The 19,946-nt window shown below is 47.9% G+C and overlaps 1 protein-coding gene across 4 annotated transcripts in view; it reads right to left on the reverse strand.

Annotated features, from left to right (window-relative positions):
• Positions 1-19,946, reverse strand: part of LOC140197816 (solute carrier family 2, facilitated glucose transporter member 4-like) — a 93,475-nt gene that overhangs the window by 19,336 nt on the left and 54,193 nt on the right. For all 4 annotated transcript variants that reach the window (XM_072258278.1, XM_072258279.1, XM_072258280.1 and 1 more), the window contains 4 exons: positions 13,230-13,405; positions 7,789-7,913; positions 7,594-7,709; positions 6,212-6,374 (listed from right to left, as the gene is read on the reverse strand). In XM_072258278.1, the coding sequence (XP_072114379.1) occupies positions 6,212-6,374; positions 7,594-7,709; positions 7,789-7,913; positions 13,230-13,405 (580 nt within the window). The remainder of the gene's footprint in view (positions 1-6,211; positions 6,375-7,593; positions 7,710-7,788; positions 7,914-13,229; positions 13,406-19,946) is intronic.

Genomic DNA, 19,946 nt, shown 5'->3' on the forward strand with positions numbered 1-19,946 from the left:
ACAGCAATATTTGATTCTGCCTCCATCTCCTCATAACTTACAATTCCTTCGCCCTGACCACCTCATTTTCACCATGAATGTCCAGTCCCTATACACCTCCACACCCCATCAAGAAGGCCTTAAAGCTCCGCACTTCTTTCTCAACAGAAGACCCAACCAGTTCCTTTCCACCATCTCCCTCCTCCATCTGGCAGATTGGTCCTCACCAGCAACAATTCTTCCTTTGGCTCCTCCCACTTTCTCCAAACTCAAGGTGTAGCAATGCCTGTCTCTTCCCTGGCTAGGTGGAACAGTCCATACCCCAAGCCTTCCCTGGTCTTCCTGCCCTACGCTGATGACTGCACGGGTGCCACTCATGCACCCGTGCTGAGCTCACCAGTTTCATCAAGCTTCCTCCAAGTTAAATTCACCTTTCCTGTTTCTGACACCTCCCTCCCCTCTCTTGACCCCTCTGTCTCCATCTCTGGATACTGTGAGGGGATCCTGAAATAACCCTATTAACTGTGCTTTTGAAAAGAGAGAGAGAGAGAGAGACGAAGACTAACTGTTGGACTGTCACTTTAAGGCACTGGAAGTAACTTTGGATTTCTACTGAGTTGGGTTTGGAGATGGAACCGAGCAGCTCCAAAGTTGCTATGGTGACCAAGGACAGGTTGCCTGCTTGCATTTCTTCACAGACAAAGGAAAGAGGGATTACTTGAATGACAGTTGATGCTCAGTGCCGTGAGATAAATAGGAGGTCGGATGATACAGACCTCAGACACATGTTTGGACACTGAATGAGCATTGTTGTGCCTGCAGAAAAAGTGGGTTTTGGTGGATCAATCAGGCGTCTCAATCCAATTGCTCTTGCAGTGGAAGGAGGAGAAGGGGTTGACTGGTGGAGAGTTGTCTAAGTGTCCACCCTTGCCTGGGTGATAGCTCCAACACAGAAAACCGGTCCCCTTGGTCAGAGTCACAGTCGGTGACTTTTAAAGGATTTTGGAGGACAACGAGAAGATCGACAGCATCAACTCACCTGAAGACTCAAATCTCTCTCTCTCTCTCTCTCTCCATCACTACTCAACTCAATACCACGAACTGAACTGAACTGAACTTTACTCATCATCGTAAGACTGTATCTTTTTACCCCTAGACTTAAAGAAGCTTGGTTTTTCATACATATATATTTCCACACTTACTGATATACTTACTTATATATAATCATTGCTCATCCATTTGATTTATCTGCATTTATATTACTGTATTGGGTAGTTACTAATAAATATTATTAGTTTATACCAATACTGGACTCCAAAGTGTTTTCCATCTCTGCTGGTTCTTTATCCCCGTCACGGGGTACGTGACAAAATTGGGGCCTGCATCCGCAATATGAACAAATTGGTCGGGAGGCTGGTTTGAATTGATTGGGGAAAATTCCTTTTGATTTGGTTGTGTGGAATATCAGCAGAAATGGAGTTTGAAGTTAATAAGTTTATGGCAGAACCAACCCCTGAGGCGTTGGAGGATGCTAAGAGGGATTTGCTGTTGGGAATTGCTCAAAGGTTAAAACTAAGAGTGACCACTAAAATGAGGAAAGTTCAGATGCAGATGATAATAGCCCAGCATTATGTAGCTAAGGGAACGTTTGAGGAGGAGGCGTTAGTGTTATTTGCTGAAAGTAAGGTACATGCTGAGGCTGAAGCTCAGTTGAAACTGAAATTGGAATTACTACAGCTCGAGGCCGAGGTCACAGAAAAACAGAGGATCCATGAGGCTAGAGAGGCAGATAGATGGAGAGAAGAGGCAGAGAGACAGAGAGCATTTGAAAGGGAGAAATGGCAACGTAACAATCAGGTGGTGAACCGTGAGGAGGGGTTTAGTGTCAGTCGAGAAATTAGGTTAGTGCCTCCATTTGATGAAGCAGAAATTGATGGGTATTTCCTACATTTTGAGAAAGTGGCCCGTAATCGAAATTGGCCGAGGGATCAGTGGGCAGTGCTACTACAGAGTGTGATTAAGGGGAAGGCTCAGCAAGCATATGCAGCCCTGTCTCTTGAAGACACAAAGGATTATGATAAAGTGAAAGGTGCTGTGTTTAAGGCTTATGAGTTAGTCCCGGAGGCGTACAGACAAAGGTTTTGAGGTTTGAGGAAGTCCTGGAACCAAACGTATGTAGAGTTTGCCCATGAGAAACGGGTGTACCTTGATCGGTGGTGTGCTTCAAAAGAGGCAAATGAGAATATTGACAACTTGAAAGAGTTGTTATTGATTGAAGAGTTTAAAAGCTGCGTCTCGGCTGAGATAAGGACGCACTTAGATGAGAAAGGGGTAGCGACACTGTTGGAGTCTGCTAAGTTAGCAGACGAGTATGCCTTAAATCATAAAGCTAAGTTTTTTCCCACTAAGAATAACCAACAAGGGAGTAGGGATAATCCACCAGCTAAACCAGAGAGTAAACCAGGGACTAGTGACAAAAGTAAGGAGGAAGGGAAACAGTCAGGGGAAAATTTCCCAGTTTCAAGTGTTACTCTTGTGGAAAACTTGGCCATGTGGCGTCCAATTGTTTTGTTATGAAGAGGGGAAAAGGAAAAGAGAAAGAGAAAACCCCAAATGCCTGTGTTCAGACGGCTAAAACACTGCTGAAGAAGGAGGGGTCTGACCGAGTTCAGGAGGGACTTGAGAGATTTATTTCAGAAGGGTTTGTGTCTGTGAAGGAGGGGTCAACCCCCGTTCCAGTGAGAATCTGGAGAGCTACTGGAGCTTTCCAGTCACTGATATTAAAGAGTGTTTTGGAATTTGGTGCTGAGACAGAGACTGGGGAAGTAAATATTATCAAGGGCATTGGAAAGGGAGCAGAGGCCGTGCCTTTGCATAAGATCATTTTGAAATGTGATGTGGTATCCAAGCCAGTCACAATAGGGGTACGATCTGAACTACCGATAGAGCATGTTGATGTCCTTACTCGGCAACGACCTTGCAGGTGGAGATGTTTACCCAGCAGTTCAGCTCACAAATAAGCCTGAACAGGAACTTCAGCAATAGCTGGCTCCTGTACAGGCCAAGGTTCAAGCTGTTGCTGAAGTTGCTGTTCCAACTGGCAAGAAAGCTTTAAGAAGGTTTTTAGGAATGGTTGGTATTATCGTAAGTTTTGTAAGAACTTTGCTGACATCGCTCTCCCCCTAACAAAACTCCTGGGGAAGAGTGAAAGATTTGTATGGAATGACCTTTGCCAGGAGGCATTTGAACGCCTGGAAACCATCCTGTGTTATCATCCCGTGCTCAAAGCACCTGATTTTTCAAAACCATTCTCGATAGCAACAGACGCTAGTGACGAAGCTGCTGGGGCAGTACTGTTACAGAAGGGTGTGGATGACATTGAACACCCAGAAGCTTATTTCTCAAAGAAATTTAATGTGCACCAGAAAAATCATTCAACTGTTGAAAAGGAGCTATTGGCACTTATTCTGGCCTTACAACATTTTGAGGTTTATACCTGTCCTGCTCAAAGACCCCCTGTGTTTTACACAGATCATAATCCGTTGATGTTTTTAACTAAAATGAAGGATAAGAATAGAAGATTGTTAAATTGGAGTCTAATATCGCAGGAATTTGATCTGACAATCAAACATGTGAAAGGTACTGACAATATTATAGCTGGTTGCTTATCCAGATGTTAAGTTGGAAACTGTACACATTTTTGCTCTGTCAGCTGATGATTTTTTTTTTTTGCCTGTATTGTTTCAAACTCTGGAATTAACATTTTTTTAAAAATCGTCTTTGACAATTTTTTTTCTCTGAGGAAGGGGAGTGTGAGGGGATCCTGAAGTACCCCTATTAACTGTGCTTTGGAAAAGAGAGAGAGAGTTATTTACCACCGATATGTTGCTTTTGAAAAGAGAGAGAGAGAGATGAAGATTAATGGTGGGACTGTCACTTTAAGGCACTGGAAGTAACTTTGGATTTCTACTGAGTAGGGTTTGGAGACGGCACTGAGCAGCTCGAAAGTTGCTATGGTGTCCAAGGTCAGGTTGCCTGCTTGCATTTCTTCACAGACAAAGGAAAGAAGGATTACTTGAATGACAGTTGATGCTCAGTGCGGTGAGATAAACAGGAGGTCGGATGATACAGACCTCAGACACATGATCTGTGCCCGCAGAAAAAGTGGGTTTTGGAGGATCGATCCATCGCTCTTGCAGTGGAAGAAGGAAACAGGGTTGACTGGTGGGGAGTTGTCCATGTGTCCACCCTTGCCTGGGTGATAGCTCCACCACAAAAAACCAGTCCCCTTCGTTAGAGTCACAGTTGGTGACTTTTAAAGGACTTTGGAGGACAACGAGAAGATCGACGGCATCAACTCACCTGAAGACTCAAATCTCTCCCTCTCCCTCTCTCCATCACTACTCAACTCAATACCACGAACTGAACTGAACTGAACTTTATTCATCATCGTAAGACAGTATCTTTTTACCCCTAGACTTAAAGAAGCTTGGTTTTTCATACATATATTTCCACACTTACTGATATACTTACTTTTATGTATTCATTGCTAACCTGTTTGACTTATCTACATTTATATTACTGTATTGCGTAGTTACTAACAAATATTATTAGTTTATAGCAATACTGGATTCCAAAGTGTTTTCCATCTCTACTGGTCCTTTATTCCCATCACGGGGTACGTGACAAAATCTTTTACAAGCCTACTGACTCTCTCAACCATCTTGACTATACCTCTTCCCACCCTGTCTCCTGTGAAAATGCTATTCCTTTTTCTCAGTTCCGTCATCTCCGCCGCATCTGTTCCCAGGATAAGACTCTCCTTTCCAGGGCAGCAGAGATGTCCTCCCTCTTCAAAGAACGGGGTTTCCCTTCCTCCACCATTGATGCTATCCTCACCCACATCTCCTCAATTTCCCAAACATCTGCATTCACCCTATCTTCCTGCCGCCTTAACAAGGATAGAGTTCCTGTTGTCCTCACCTACCACCCCATGAGCCTCTGCATCTGACACATCATTCTGCATCTTTACCTTTCCCCACCCCCCAATCACTTTCCACTTTCTGCTGAGATAGATCCCTCCATGGTTCCCTTGTCCATTCATCCCTCCCCACTAATCTCTGTCCCGGCACTTATCCCTGCAAGGAGCCAAGGTGCTACACCTGCCCATTCACCTCTTCCCTCACCTCTATTCCAGGCCCCAAACAGTCCTTCCAGGTGAGGCAACACTTCACCTGTGAACCTGCTGGGGTCGTCTATTGTGTCTGGTGCTCCTGATGCGACCTCCTCTACAGTGGGTGAGATCTAACTTAAACTAATGGACTGCTTTGTCAAGCGCTTCCGCTCCATACGCCAAAAGCGGAAATTCCCGGAGGCCAAACGTTTTAGTTCTGATTCCCTTTCCTGTTCCAACATGTTGGTCCCTGGCCTCCTCTACTGTGACAATGAGGCCACCCTCAGGGTGGAGGAGCAACACCTTACATTCCGTCTAGGTAGCCTCCAACCTGATGGCACGAACATCGATTTCTCCTTCTGGTTACTTTTCTCTCTCCCCCTTCCCTCTTCTATTCCCACTCTGGCCTCTTACCTCTTCTCCTCACCTGCCTATCACCTCCCCTCCTCCGGAGCCCCTCCTCCTTCCCTTTCTCCCATCGTCCACTCTCCTCTCCTGTTAGATTCCTTCCTATCTGGCCCTTTACCTTTCCTACTCACCTGGACCTGACTGAGACCTCAGGGCAGTGGTTTGAAGAGAGACTCTGTGAGACCGCTCCCAGAGGGGCCTGGATCTGAGTGGAACTCAGGGCAGTGGGTTAGAGAGCAGACAGACTGTGATAGAGGGGCCTAATAGCCTCCTCCCAAGCTGTGTTTGGCCACAGGAGTCTGAAGATTTATACTGTAAACTTGCACAGCAAGGAAACAGGCCCATTGGACCACTGGATCTGGGCTGACTGTCAGCCACCCATCTACACTGATGCTATTTCAGTCTCCCCACATTCCCATCCACCACCCCAGATTCTACCCCTCACTCACAAACTGGGGGGGGGGGGAGGTAATTGGTCATTTATAGTTGGGCTATGAGAGGACACTACAGAAGCCCGAGGAACTCATACAGCCACAGGGGGAATGCGCAAACTGCACACAGAAACGCATACACACACGGCGCCAAATGTCAGAATTGAACCGGTGTCTCTGGAGATCAGCCGGTGGGGTGGGGGGGAAGATGCCCACTCACATATCTTGGCCTTGCTCTCCTCGTTGCGCACGATGTAGAGGAAGCGGGGACTCTCCGGACAGAGGGGAAGCAGGGCTGCCTGAAGGAGGGCCGGTAGCACAGTGACCGCCAGGAGCAACGGCCAGAGCTCGTCCGTCCCCAGGATGACGTCCAGGCCGAAAATCTGCCAGTAAACGCCACAGAAACATCTCCATTAGGTCTGGGCCTCAGCCTGCCTGTGTCCCCAGCAACATGACTGGCCATTAGTTCCAGCGTATCCCCGCCAATATTTGCAGATCCACCATCTCATCTGGATGCATAACGGCTTGGTACGGCAAGCACTCTGCCCATAACCGTAAGAAACTGCAGAGTTGTGGGCACAGGTCAACACATCATGAAAACCATCCTCCCCCACCATGGACTGTCTACACTTATCACTGACAACACAATCAAAGACCCCCCTCCCACCCCAGAGAGTCTATCTTCTCCCATTGGACAAGGGATAGAAAAGTCTGGAAAAAAACTTTCATGTTCAAGGACAGCTTCTATCACACTGTTATCAGACTCTTGTGGAAATATGTTCGATACTTTGAGATTTTTATGTATTTAATCTCGTAATGTGACAAAATGGAACCTGTATAATCCCAGAGTGCTTTCTATATACCAAGTGTGTATGTGGCAGGAGGCATGTAATATCCTGATCGTTATTCATTGTGTAACTAAGGGGGTGGGGTGGTTGATGTACTGTGTGTGGCCTTGAATAGAACAGAAACAAGATAGCACCTGCTGGGGTGGAGGTGGGGGTAGGAACAGACTCAGCCAGAACAGGTAACAGCCAAAGAATTCTGTAAATACGAACTTTATAAGCTGTAAAGCGAAGCCACCTGCTACCTATTGTAAGAAGCGGTGGTGAACTTCAACTTGCAAGTAATAAATGCACTTTTGATCCAGTCTGTGCTTTTTAGTTCTTTGTTATAAGACCTAGTGAACTCCCATGCAAGATTCTACAGTCTGATATCCAAAATTCCAGCACTCTCTATCTCAATGTTCTGTAAACAGCATTCCCAAATGCCTGTCATGATGCCCCATATCCCGAGAGTCCTGAAATTTCTTCCCCAACCTCTGTTCTCTGAGATTCATAGATTCCGGCACTCCCAACTGCCAAGTCACATACTCAACATTCCATGATTCCCTGCTACAGACCTTTGCACCCCAGACTCCCTTTACTATACCTGAGATTCCCTGTCCCGGTGTCCTGTATTCGAAGTTTCAACACTTATGACTACAGTGCTCCTCATCTGAGATCCCCAGATTTCTTACCCCAGCATCCTGCATCCGAATTTCCTACCCCAGTGTCCTGCACCCATTTCATCCCATTGCACATCTGGAACCCCATGTCAAACCTGAGCAATGAGGATCCCGGATACGATGCCAAGCTGGTGCAATGTTCCCAACATTCCTCGTAAGCTAGTGGGTGAAATCTCTCCAATGTACATCGAGACCAGTCCGGAGCAGATACCTGCCGGGACACAGGACACCATTAGCTCCCGGAATCCACCAATCACAGGGCAGGGCTTGGAAATCGCCAGCCAACTCACCAGAATAAGCACCAATGACAAAGCGGCCGAGGATCAGCATCTCATATGATTGGCAGTATTTCGACAGACCCATCAGTGTTCCTCCAATTAAAGCAAGGCTATTGTTGACCAGCATGGCTCTCTTCCTATTGGACAAGGTTACATGTTGGTGAGCCAATCAAAAGACAACATGAAACAGAAGGACATTCGGACCCTCGCGCCTACTCTGATATTGACTGAAACCACAGCCAATCATTTACCTTAAATGATTACCTTAATCATTTCCCCACCCTTTTTCCATACCTCCTTTAATAGCTCGAAATCTTTTGAATCCTTTAATGAATCAATAAGAACACAGGAAATTAGAGCATTAGTTGGCCATCTGGCTCATCGAATCTGTTCCGGCAGTGATGAAACATATCAACTCCTGCCTGAGGAACAACATGAATCGGCTCCAAGAGCAACAGGTGCCATTGTATTGGCTCTGCACTCAACACTGGAACATCTGCTCAGCACAGCATCGAGACAAAGATCAGGATGCTCTTTGTTGACTACAGCTCAGCATCCAATACCATCATCCCCTTAGAACTAATCGATAAGCTCCGAGACCTGGGTCTCAATATCTCCTTGTGCAATTGAATCCTCGGTTTCCTCACTTGCAGACCCCAGTCAGTTCGGATTGGCAACAACACCTCCTCCACGATCTCCATCAGCACAGGTGCATTTCGAGGCTGTGTGCTTAGCCCCCTGCTCTACTCATTTTACACTCATGACTGTGTGGCTGGCTAAGCACGGCTCCAATGTCATTTTCATGTTTGTTGACGAAACCACTGTTGTTGGCCAAATCAAAGGTGGTGATGAATCAGCAGATAGGAGGGAAACTGAAAATCTGGCTGTTGCCACAGCAACGACCTCTCACTCAATATCAGCACGACCAAGGAGCTGATTATTGACTTCAGAAGAAGGAAACCAGAGGTCCATGAACCAGTCTTCATCGGAGGATCAGAGGTGGGGAGGGTCAGCAACTTTAAATTCCTTGGTGCTATCATTTCTGACGACCTGTCCTGGGCCTAGCGCACAAATGCAATTATAAAGAAAGCATGGAGGTGCCTCTACTTCCTGAGGAGTTTGTGAAGATTTGGCATGACATCTGAAACTCTGTCAAACTTCTATAGATGTGCAGTGGAGAGTATATTGACTGGCTGCATCAGAGACTGGTCTGGGAACACCAATACTATTGAATGGAAAATCCTACAAAAAGTAGTGGATACGGCCCGGGTAAAGCCCTCACCACCATTGAGAACATCTACACAAAATGTAGTATCCATCATCAGGGAGCCCCACCTCCCAGGACATGCTCTCTTCTCGCTGCTGCCATCAGGAAGAAGGTACAGGAGCCTCAGGACTCACACCACCAGGTTCAGGAACAGTTACTACCCCTCAACCATCAGGCTCTTGAACCAGAGGGGATAACTACCCTCAACTTCACTTGCCCCATCATTGAAATGTTCCCACAAACTATGGACTCACTTTCAAGGACTCGTCATCTCATGTTCTCGATATTTATTGCTTATTTATTTATTAATATTATTTCTTTTGTTTTTGTATTTGCACAGTTTGTTGTCTTTTGTACATTGATTCAACGCCCAAGTTGGTGTGGTCTTCCATCGATTCTGCAGTGGTTATTATTCTGTGGACTTACTGAGTATGCCCACAAGAAAGTGAACCTCAGGGTTGTATACGATGACATATATGTACTTTGATAATAAATTTGCTTTGAATGTTGAACTTTCAAAAGTAGTTTTTCATCATCTCTATTCGAAATCTACTCCCCCCGAATCTTGAGGCTATGTCCCCTAGTTCTAATCTGACTTCCCAGCAGCAACGGCTTTGCTGCCTCTATCTTATCTAGCACTTCATAATTTTATATGGTTCTATAAATCCCGTTTCATTCTTCTGAATTTTAATGAGTATAGTCCCAGACTCAATCTCTGCTCATCAGCTAACCCCAACAGTCACCCCCATCTCCAAAATGAACCTGGTGAACCTCCGAGGGTAGAGTCTCACTAATTCTCTGAGGTCACCCTGGGAGACATCGCCACCATCCAGAGAAGGTTATCGGCCTCTCAGATCCTCCTCCAACAATCACCAAGGTCATGATATTTGAGCTCAGTACCACTCCGCCCTGCCCCTGTGTCTCTTGATTCCTTGAACATGCAGAACTTTCTCAGCCTTTCAGGGTGGGCTATCCCACAGATTCACCTCTCTATGCACGAGAGAGTCAGAATGAGAATCAGGCTTATTGCTGCCGACAGATGTCGGGAAATTGTAGTGCAAGATATTAAACTGACCATCAACGACAAAAAAAAGTGCAGAAGGTGTACAGCCGGTTAGTGTTCATGGGTTCACTGACCGTTCTGGAATCTGATGGAGGAGGGGAAGAAGCTGTTTCTAAAATGTTGAATATGGGGTCTTCAGGCTCCTGTACCTCCACCCTGATGAGAAGAGGGATGTCCAGGGTGGTGAGGGTTTTCACTGATGGATGCTGCCGTCTTGAGGCATCACGATTTTGAAGATGAGGAGGACTGTGCCCATGAAAGATCTGCCTGAGTCTACAGTCATCTGCAGTCTCTTGTGATCCTGTGCATTGGAGCCTGCAGGCCGGACAGTGATGTAACCAGTCAGAGTGCTCGCCATCTGTAGAAACTTGCTAGAGTCTTTGTTGATACACCAACTCTCCTCAAACTCCTAATGAAATATAGCCACTGACATGCTTTCTTCATGATTGCATCAATGTGTTGGGCCCAGGACAGATCCTCGGAGATGTTGACACCCAGGAACTTGCGGCTGCTTACCCTTTTTATCACCTACCATTCAAAGAGGTCTGTCAATGGGAAGTGAGAAGAACACACACCAGTCTCTCAGTGAGGACAGCTGACTTCCCCCTTCCTGAAATCCACAATCAATTCCTTGGTGTTGCTGATGCTGAGCCCAAGGTTGTTGTGGTGACACCACTCAACCAGCTGACCTACCTCACTGCATGTCCTCTACAAAGCTCTGTCCTAAATGGCCTTCCTGTCATTGTGAGACGGTCTCAGACTCTCCAACTGTCCTCACTACATCCTGCTCTCAGGCTCAGAGGGGAAAGTCATACTTTACCATAGGTTCATCTCTGGTTGCCTAATCAAAATGAATGGTGCAATTGTACAAGACGTTGGTGAGGCCACATTTGTGGAGCACTGTGTACAGTCTTGGTTGCCCCGGTGTAGGAAAGGCATCGTTAAATTGGAAAGATTGCAAAGGGGATTTATGAAGTTGCCTGGACTTGAGGGTTTGAGTTACAGGGATAAGTCATAGAAGCAGAATTAAGCCATTCAGCCCATTGAATCCGCTCCACATTCCATCATGGTTGATTAATTATTCTGCTTAACTTCATTCTCCTGCCTTCTCCCCGTAACCCTTTATGTCCCGACTAATCAAAAACCTGTCAACTTTCACCCTAAATACACTCAATGACCTGCTCTGCACAGCTGTCTGTGGCAATGAATTCCACAGATTCACCACCCTCTGGCTAAACTATGACTCTTAAAAAGTCCTCCCCCTCTCTGTTCTGAAGGGAATGTCCTTGTATTCTCTTCCCTTGTTATATTATTTATTTATGCCCTTATTTTCTCCTTCATCTGCCCGAAGAGTGGGGAGCAAAGGGTGAGGGGGAGGTACCAGCCTCAGATGATGACGAAGAGGTGTACAGGAGTGATTTAGATCAGCTGGCTGGGTGGTGCCACAGCAACAACCTTGCACTCAACGTCAGCAAGACCCAGGAGTTGACTGTGGGCTTCAGGAAGGGTAAGTCAGGATTCAGGTTTGTTTATTAATCACGGAGGCAATAAAACTTGCAGTGAAATGTGGCACTTTGCATTGACAACCAACTCAACCTAAGGATGTGCAAGTGTCGCCACACATTTTGGTGCCAACTTAGCATGCCCGCAATGTTCAGCCTAACACTGGGGTGGCATGGTAGTGTAGTGGTTAGCTCAGTGCTTTACAGTACAGGCAACCTGGGTTCAATTCCAGCTGGTGCCTGTAAGGACTTTGTACGTTCTCCCTGTGACTGCTTTGGTTTCCTCCCACAGTCCAAAGACGTACTGGTTGGCAGGTTAATTGGTCACGGTAAATTGTTCTGGGGGTTGCTGGGCAGCACGGCTTGAAGGGCCAGAAGGGCCTATCCTGAGCTGTATCTCAACAAATAAGTCAAGCAACAACAGCAACAGGAAAGAAGCCCCTTTCTCACCCACCCACTCACACACACACAAACTACAATCTCCAGTGGGAGAACAAGCACCAGTCCTCACTGGGGCGTTCAACAGTGGAAAGGACATCAGCATCTCAGGGGATCTGTCCTGGGCCAATGCAACACTGCAATCACGTAGGGGCACACCAGGGGGTCTACTTCGTTAGAAGTTTAAGGAGACTTAATACATTGCCAAAAACTCCAGCAAACTTCCACAGAAGTTCAGCGGAGACATTCTGACTGGCTGTACCACCATTTGGTACAGAGGCTGCAAATGCAGAGGAGCACAAGAGGCCACAGGCGGAGGCACAATGCTCTCACTGTCGAGGACACCCTCAAGAGGCACTCCCTCAAGAAAGCGGTATCCACCGTTAAAGACCATCTGGGACAGGTGTGGAAGATTGAGGGGAGATTGGATAGAAGGATACGAAATTATGAGGGGTATAGAGAGGGTAAATGCAAGCAGACTTTTTCCACTGAATCTGGGTGGGATGACAACTAGAGGTCATGGGTTAAGGGTGAAAGGTGAAAAGTTTAAGGGGAACACGAGGGGAAACTTCTTCTCTCAGAGGGTGATGAGAGTGTGGAATGAGCTGTTAGCACAAGTGGTGCATGTGAGCTTCAAAGTTCAAACTTCAAAGTTGAAGAGAAGTTTGGATAGATAAGTGAATTGTAGGGGTATGGAGGTTGATGGGAGTAGACAGTTTAAATGGTTCAGCATGGACGAGATAGGCTGAAGAGCCTGTTTCTGTGCTGTACTTTTCTATGACCCTCTTCTCATTACTACCAGCAGACAGGAGATTCCCACACTCAACATTTTAGGAACAGCTTCTTCCCCTCCATCACAAAACAACTAATATCACAACATACATCAGTGACAATAACCCTGATTGTGAGCTTCATGGTCCAGTTAACCCCCTCTACACATCCACTCTCCTCATGAAGGGTTAATAAGTAGTGTTGGGACAAGGTAAACCTCCCCTCCCCCCACCCCATCTCAAGTCCCAAGTGTCCTGAGGTCAACCATGAAGTTTTAACTACAATATGGCTCCTGGTTAACACCGAGGCAGTTGTGGTGGTGGTGGTGGTGGGGCGCAGTGTTAGAACTAACTCCAACTCGGTCCTGACTTCCCTGAGCTCTCACCCCTTCTCCCGCCCTGGCCGGGCCTACCTTCCCAGCCACTCGGCGAGTGTTCCCACCAGGAACGAGGATACCATCCCACCGATGGAAAAGATGGCCACCGACAGGCTCCACAGCGTGGTGAGCACCGACTGGTCGATGGGCTGCGGGTGCTCGACGTCCGTCTGCCGTCCCATCCAGGTCTTGTTGTAGCTTTGCTCGATGATCTGCAGTGGAAGGAGGGTGTCCCGGGGAGGGAGCGGAATGGAGGAAAGTCGGAGGTGGAAAAAATTCAGTTAGTTAATCAACTTCAAGTTAAATTGTCATTCAACCATAACACATGAATACAGCCAAACGAAACTGTTCCTCTGGGGCCAAGGTGCAGAACAAATACCAACACTCACACGCAGCACGTATAATTATGCCAGCAGAACAACGTAGTTACAAAAACACAATTATATAGCCCAAGTTCCTGAGTGGCATGGCCTGCAGGATGTTATCCTGAAGCCACATTTCTGCAAGAACAGCCCGCAGCAGTTCCTCATATCACTAGTGTGGCCACAGATGAAGGCAAGTAACACATACACAAATTGATTGAGGAACTCGGCAGGCCAGGCAGCAGCGACAGAAAAGAGCACAGTCGACGTTTCGGTCCAAGGCCCTTCACCAGGCCTGCCGAGTTCCTCCGGCATTGTGTGCGCATTGCTTGGATTGCCAGCATTTGCAGATTTTCTCCTGTTTGTGACAGAAGAAGGTAATCCAGTTCGTCTCCCTCCAGGCGAGCACTGGAGGGCAGAGCCGGGAGGGGTCAGCCCCCAGCCCAGCGTGGAATCCAGCAGCACACAGCAGTGGGCATCATGACTTCCGATCCCAAATACCAGCTCAGGGCAATTCACAGTGCAGGGTACAGTGACCCACACTCACACACACACAAAGAGACAGACAGACACAACGCACACACACTCACCTAGATGTGCCCACAAAGGCCTCCCCCCACACACACACAATCACAAACACCCATATGCAGAGACAGACACCCAGTCAGACTCACACTCACACTGGGGAATATCCTGGGTCCCACACAGAGCTTAGAGAATAGATAAACACAAGAGATTCTGCAGATGCTGGAAATCCAGAGCAACACACACAAAATGCTGGAGGAACTCAACAGGTCAGGCAGCATCTACGGGAATGAATAAACAGCTAACGTTTCAAAGTCCTGACGGAGGGCGGCATGGTAGTGTAGTGGTTACACAACGCTTTAGAGTACAGGCGACCCGGGTACAATTGTATGTTCTCCCCGTGACCGTGTGGGTTTCCTCCGGGTGCTCTGGTTTCCTCCCACAATCCAAAGATGTACTGGTCTGTAGGTTAATTGGTCATTATAAATTGTCCTGTGATTAGGCTAGCTTAAATCAGGGGATGGTTTCTTAAGGTTGTTAGTGCTGGGGGAGTTAGTGAGGATAAACTCCCACTACCTATTAAATGCTCCCAATGGTGTGTGCCTCAAATAGCCTCTGACAACCAAGTCCAGCTCCTGGCCTTAGTTACTAAGCCCGGCGGAATCGTTTCTACTGACAGGAGAAGGGGCAAAGGCAGGTTACTGGTGTCTTAAAACCACTTGCCTCGGGCAGATGGGTCTCGTCAGCCATGGTTGGCAGCTCATCTAGAAGGAGACTCTGAACTCAAACCTCCACTGCCTTGTGGTTATACCCACTCACAGAGGAGGCTTCGGGAGTAAACCCTGAGGGAAATATCCGGAGCTGGAGTTCCTAAGGCAGTCCTACGTTGAGTTCAACGCTGACTGGCAACTCCTGCGATGTCACTGGTGCCAAACTGTATCGGTCTCTGCCGTTCCTTTGGGTTCCTCAAATGTGTGGAGTGGGGGAGAGCTTGCTACACGGGCAACAGCTTGCCCTCCGTATCGTACTGCCCAGGCTTGTGTATCTAGACAGCCAAGGGTGTAACATCCATGGTTGACCCTGCTCGATGGAGGCCGCAAGAATCGGGGGATTGCTGGGCGGCGCAGCTCAAAGGGCCCGAGAGGCCTATTCTGCGATGTATCTCAATAAAATAAAAATGAAAGGGTTTCGACCCAAAACGTTAACTGTTTATTCATTTCCATAGATGCTGCCTGACTTGGTAAGTTCCCGTAGCATTTCGTGTGTGTGTTGGGGAATACAATGCAGTACTCAAGTGCAGGAGATGGGATGTTATGTTGAAGTTGTATACTACACTGGTGAGGCCTAATTTGGAGTATTGCGTCCAGTTGTGGTCACCTACCGACAGGAAAGATATAAATAAGGTTGAAAGAGTACAGAGAAAATTTATAAGGATGTTGTTGGGTCCGGAGGACCTGAGTTATAAGGAAAGATTGAATAGGTTAGGACTGTATTATTTAGAATGTAGAAAACTGAGGGGCAATTAGATAGAGGCATACAAAATTATGATGGGTATAGATAGGGTAAATACAAGCAGACTTTTTCCACTGAGGTTGGATGGGACTACAACTAGAGGTCATGGGTTAAGGGTGAAAGGTGAAGTGTTTAAGGGGAACATGAGGGGAAACTTCTTCACTTAGAGGGTGGTGAGAGTGTGGAACGAGCTGCCAGAGCAAGTGGGGGATGTGATTTTGATTTCAGTGTTTAAGAAAGGTTTGGACAGGTACATGAATGGTAGGGGTATGGAGTGCTTGGTCTGGGTGCAGGTTGATAGGAGTTGGCAGTTTAAATGGTTCAGCATGGACTAGATGGGCTGAAGGGCCTGTTTCTATGCTGTACTTTTCTCCAAATCTATACATTCAGGATCCCATACAGAGACTGGAGAGGGAATATATTATGGTATTTATTCAGGGACAGTCACGTGGACGCAGAGAATTTATTATTGCTAAGGCTGTATTTTCACCTCCAGGAAGGAATATCATTCTTTGATCTATATGTCAACCCGACTCAGAACGGTTAATATGATCCCCTCTCCGGCAGCTATTTATGTCTCTCTGGGTTTTCCACACACTTTCACATCTCCTCCTCCAGCTCCCCGAATCCAGCCCCTCTCCTCGCCATCTTTTGATAGCACCTTTAGGCCACGCCCTCTCCGAGGCTCCAAGCCCTTCACACTGTCAGTTCACTACTGCCCAGACTTGGTTTGAGTGTGGAATGTCTAGTTTTAGCACTGTTCTGGAAATTGACTGTGTGGCTGTTCTTGTGCTCCAGCTGGTCTGTGTTTACTGATCACATCAAAAGCTAGGGGAGGTTTGATGGGGGAGTGCCGTGAGAATTTCCCCCACTCCGAGGGGCGCGGAATGGGGCACAGACTCGGGGTAAAGGGCTCACCCATTTCGGAAGGAGAACAGGACAAGTTTCTCCTCACAGGTGGCTGTGTGAATCGCTAGAAATCTCTATCCCAGAGAGCTGGGAGTCAGAGTCGCAGAGTATACCCGAGGCAGGTGGACTGACCTTTGATCTGTGGGACAATCAAAGGGCAACAGGGAAGGAGTTGGCACCAAGGCTAAGATCGTATCATCCTGATCTTGTTTGTATGTGCGCACATAGTCTGTTTTCACGTGTTTGTGTCTCAGTGAGTGCACACACCTATCATAGAGTCATAGAAATAGGCCCTTCAGCCCATCTAGTCTATGCTGAAACCATTTAAAACTGTCTACTTCCATTGACCTGCACCGGGACCATAGCCCGCCATACCCTTATCATCCACGTACCTATCCAAACTTCTTTTAAACATTGAAAGTCGAGCTCGCATGCACCACTTGTGCTGGCAGCTCGTTCCACACTCTCACCACCCTCTGAGTGAAGAAGCTTCCCTTCATGTTTCCCTTAAACTTTTCACCTTTCACCCTTAAACCATGACCCCTGGTTGTAATCCCACCCAACCTCCATGGAAAAAGCCTGCTTACCCTATCGATACCCCTCATAATTTTGTATACCTCTATCAAATCTCCCCTCAATCTTCTACATTCCAAGGAATAAAGTCCTAACCTTTGTGTGTCTTTGTGTGTTTAGTTAGTGCATATTGTAGTGTGTGCAATTAAAGTACAAGCATCAGATCAAGCACACGCGTGTAAATAAGCACACATGTCCTGTGCTTAGAACAATGCAGTACCAAACCAACTAAATTGGTAATCAAATCCCAAACAAACTAATCCTTTCTGCCTGTATACTTTCCATATCACCACCTTCCCTGCACCTTCACGTGCTTAGCTAAGAGGGTCATAAATGCCTTGAACATATTTGCCTCTACCACCCCCCCACCCCCGTGTGTGTGTGCCCATGTGATGTCCTTGTGAGTGATTGTATGTGATTACCTGAAGACCTGGAGAAATAGGACTCATTTCAAAATCGGAAAATATATCTGTGTGTTGGCTTTCTCACCATCCGCCAGGGCGACACGGTAGTGTAGTGGTTAGCAGGACGCTTTACAGTGCCAGCGACCCAGGTTCAAATCCCGCCACTGCCTGTAAGGCGTTTGTACGTTCTCCCCGTGACCGCGTGGGTTTCCTCTGGGTGCTCCGGTTTCCTCCCACAATCTAAAGGCCTATCGGTTGGTAACAAGTCATCGTAAGTCACCCCGGGATTGGGAGAGGATTAAATCGGGGGATTGCCGGGTGCAGCTTGAAGGACTGGTTTCGTCCTGTACCCTCTGTGCGTCTGAGCGTATGAGTGTGACAGTGAGTATGAACATTTGTATGTGTCTGTGTCTGTGGGGGTGGATGAGTGCCTGTCTCTGAGCGCGTGTCTGTCCACACCTGTATTTGTGGACAACAGCCTGAATTTCAGTGTGTGTGACAGTATCTGTTCCTGTAACAGGTCGCCCACCCCCCACATGCACATGGCGATGACTCCTCAGTTGTGGAGCTGCTTCCTGAACCTCTCTGCCCCCTCCCTCAGACGCCCACCCACCAAGCTGTGCTGGAGCCCCCCTGGGGGAGGCAGAGCAGAGGAGGGTGGGGAATGGGACACCATCTAGAGAGGAGTTGTACCCTGCGGAGGGCTGGGGGGGGACGACACTCCCAGCTCAGCATGGTGGCCTCACCTCGCCCCGTGACCTTGACGACACACAGTTTGTTTACAACCACCGACAGACGAGCCACACCCCCCCCAACCCCCATGGCCAGTCATGGGTATCAGTGCCACAGACACAGCAGTAACACATGCCCAGCACCTGACCGACTGTGTCGGCCCTGCCCACAGTCGTCAACACTGAAGCACAGTTAACCCTTTCCCAGCACACTGTCACCCCGCCCATCTCTGCCCTCTTTTCTGAACCTTTACCTCCTGTATTGCTCCCTTCTTCTCTACCTCTCCCTCTCTTTCTTTGTCTCTCACCTTCTCTATCACTCTCACACACTTTCCCTACCTGTCTCTCTCTCTCTACCACTTTATCACACACTTTCCCTACCTGTCTCTCTCTCTCTCTACCACTTTATCACACACTTTCCCTCCTGGCCCTATCTCTTCCTCATTCTTACACACCTTCCCTACTTCTCTCTCTCTTCCCCACACACACCTTTTTTGCCCATCTCTCCCCCCTCTCACTCTCATTCACCTACCTTCCTTTCCACTGCCTCCCACTCCTTTACCCACTCCATTTCTCTGAACCTCATGGGCGATAGAAACAGTGCAGGCTCCCTCTGATCCTGCTCAAACATTCCACCCGCTCCTTGACCCCGATCTAACCGCATCTCAGCCCAATCCCCTTGCCCCCAACCCATGAGAGACAGGAAGGGGTGCAGAAGAGAGGCAGGTGGTTGAGGGAGTGCGGGGTGACAGGAGGAGGTGTGCTGGGAAAGGGTTAACTGCTGTGGGCAGGGCTGACACAGTCGGTCAGGTGCTGGGCACGTGTTGTGGCTTTGTCTGTGGCAGTGATACCCATGACTGGCCACAGGAGGACTTGGCTGTCAGTAGGTGTAAACACACGGGTTGTTAAGGTCACAGGCACGGTGGGGCCATCGTTCTGAGCTGGGAGTGTCCCCGTGCCCTTCGGAAGGGTACAATCCCTCTCAGGGTGCAGTGCCCCATTCCCCACCCTCCCCTGCCCTCACTCTACAACCCACCCCTCCCCTAGAGGGCTTGGGGGGGGCCCAGCCTAGTGGGTGGATGTCTGAGGGAAGGGGCGGGGGGAGGTTCAGGAAGCAGCTCCACAACTGAGGCGTCAATTCCGGGCCGACTATGTGCATGTGGGGGTCGGTGACCTCACACAGACCTGTCACATGACAGACATAGTCATGCACACTCAAATACAGGCTGGTCTCCACAAACACAGGCATGGAGCAACACTGGGACACAGCTGCATCAATCTGCCTCGACTTTACCTCCAATACTGGGCCACCATCAGTTACCCGGCCCACAGAGGACTGAGGAGCAGAGGGGAGGTGGGATTGTTGGGATTGCTCTTCCAGGAGCTAGCACAGACTTGATGGAGCAAATGGCCCCTTTCTGTGTTGCAATTAGTGGTTTTTTTGTCGGAGAATTTGAAATTTTCCAACTAAAATTTCTTTTTACTTTTTGGAATCTTAGCTCCAATCTCCAGAACAGGAATAAACACCATCTCTCCTCCAGTCAGTTCCACTTAATTCTTGAAAACATGAATCCCTTTTGTGCATCACAGTGCAGAGGAGTCACCGGATTGCCTGGGGGGAGCGAGAGCTTAAAAGGAGCAAGCGGAGGCAGTTGGCACTTTTTGCGGGCCACAGTCCTGAGGAGACATCAGATTGTGTAGAGGGAAAGAGATTTTAAAAGGAGTGAATGGGGGCAG

The sequence above is a fragment of the Mobula birostris genome, chromosome 5 (assembly GCF_030028105.1).
Source record: "Mobula birostris isolate sMobBir1 chromosome 5, sMobBir1.hap1, whole genome shotgun sequence".
Lineage (NCBI taxonomy): Eukaryota > Metazoa > Chordata > Chondrichthyes > Myliobatiformes > Myliobatidae > Mobula > Mobula birostris.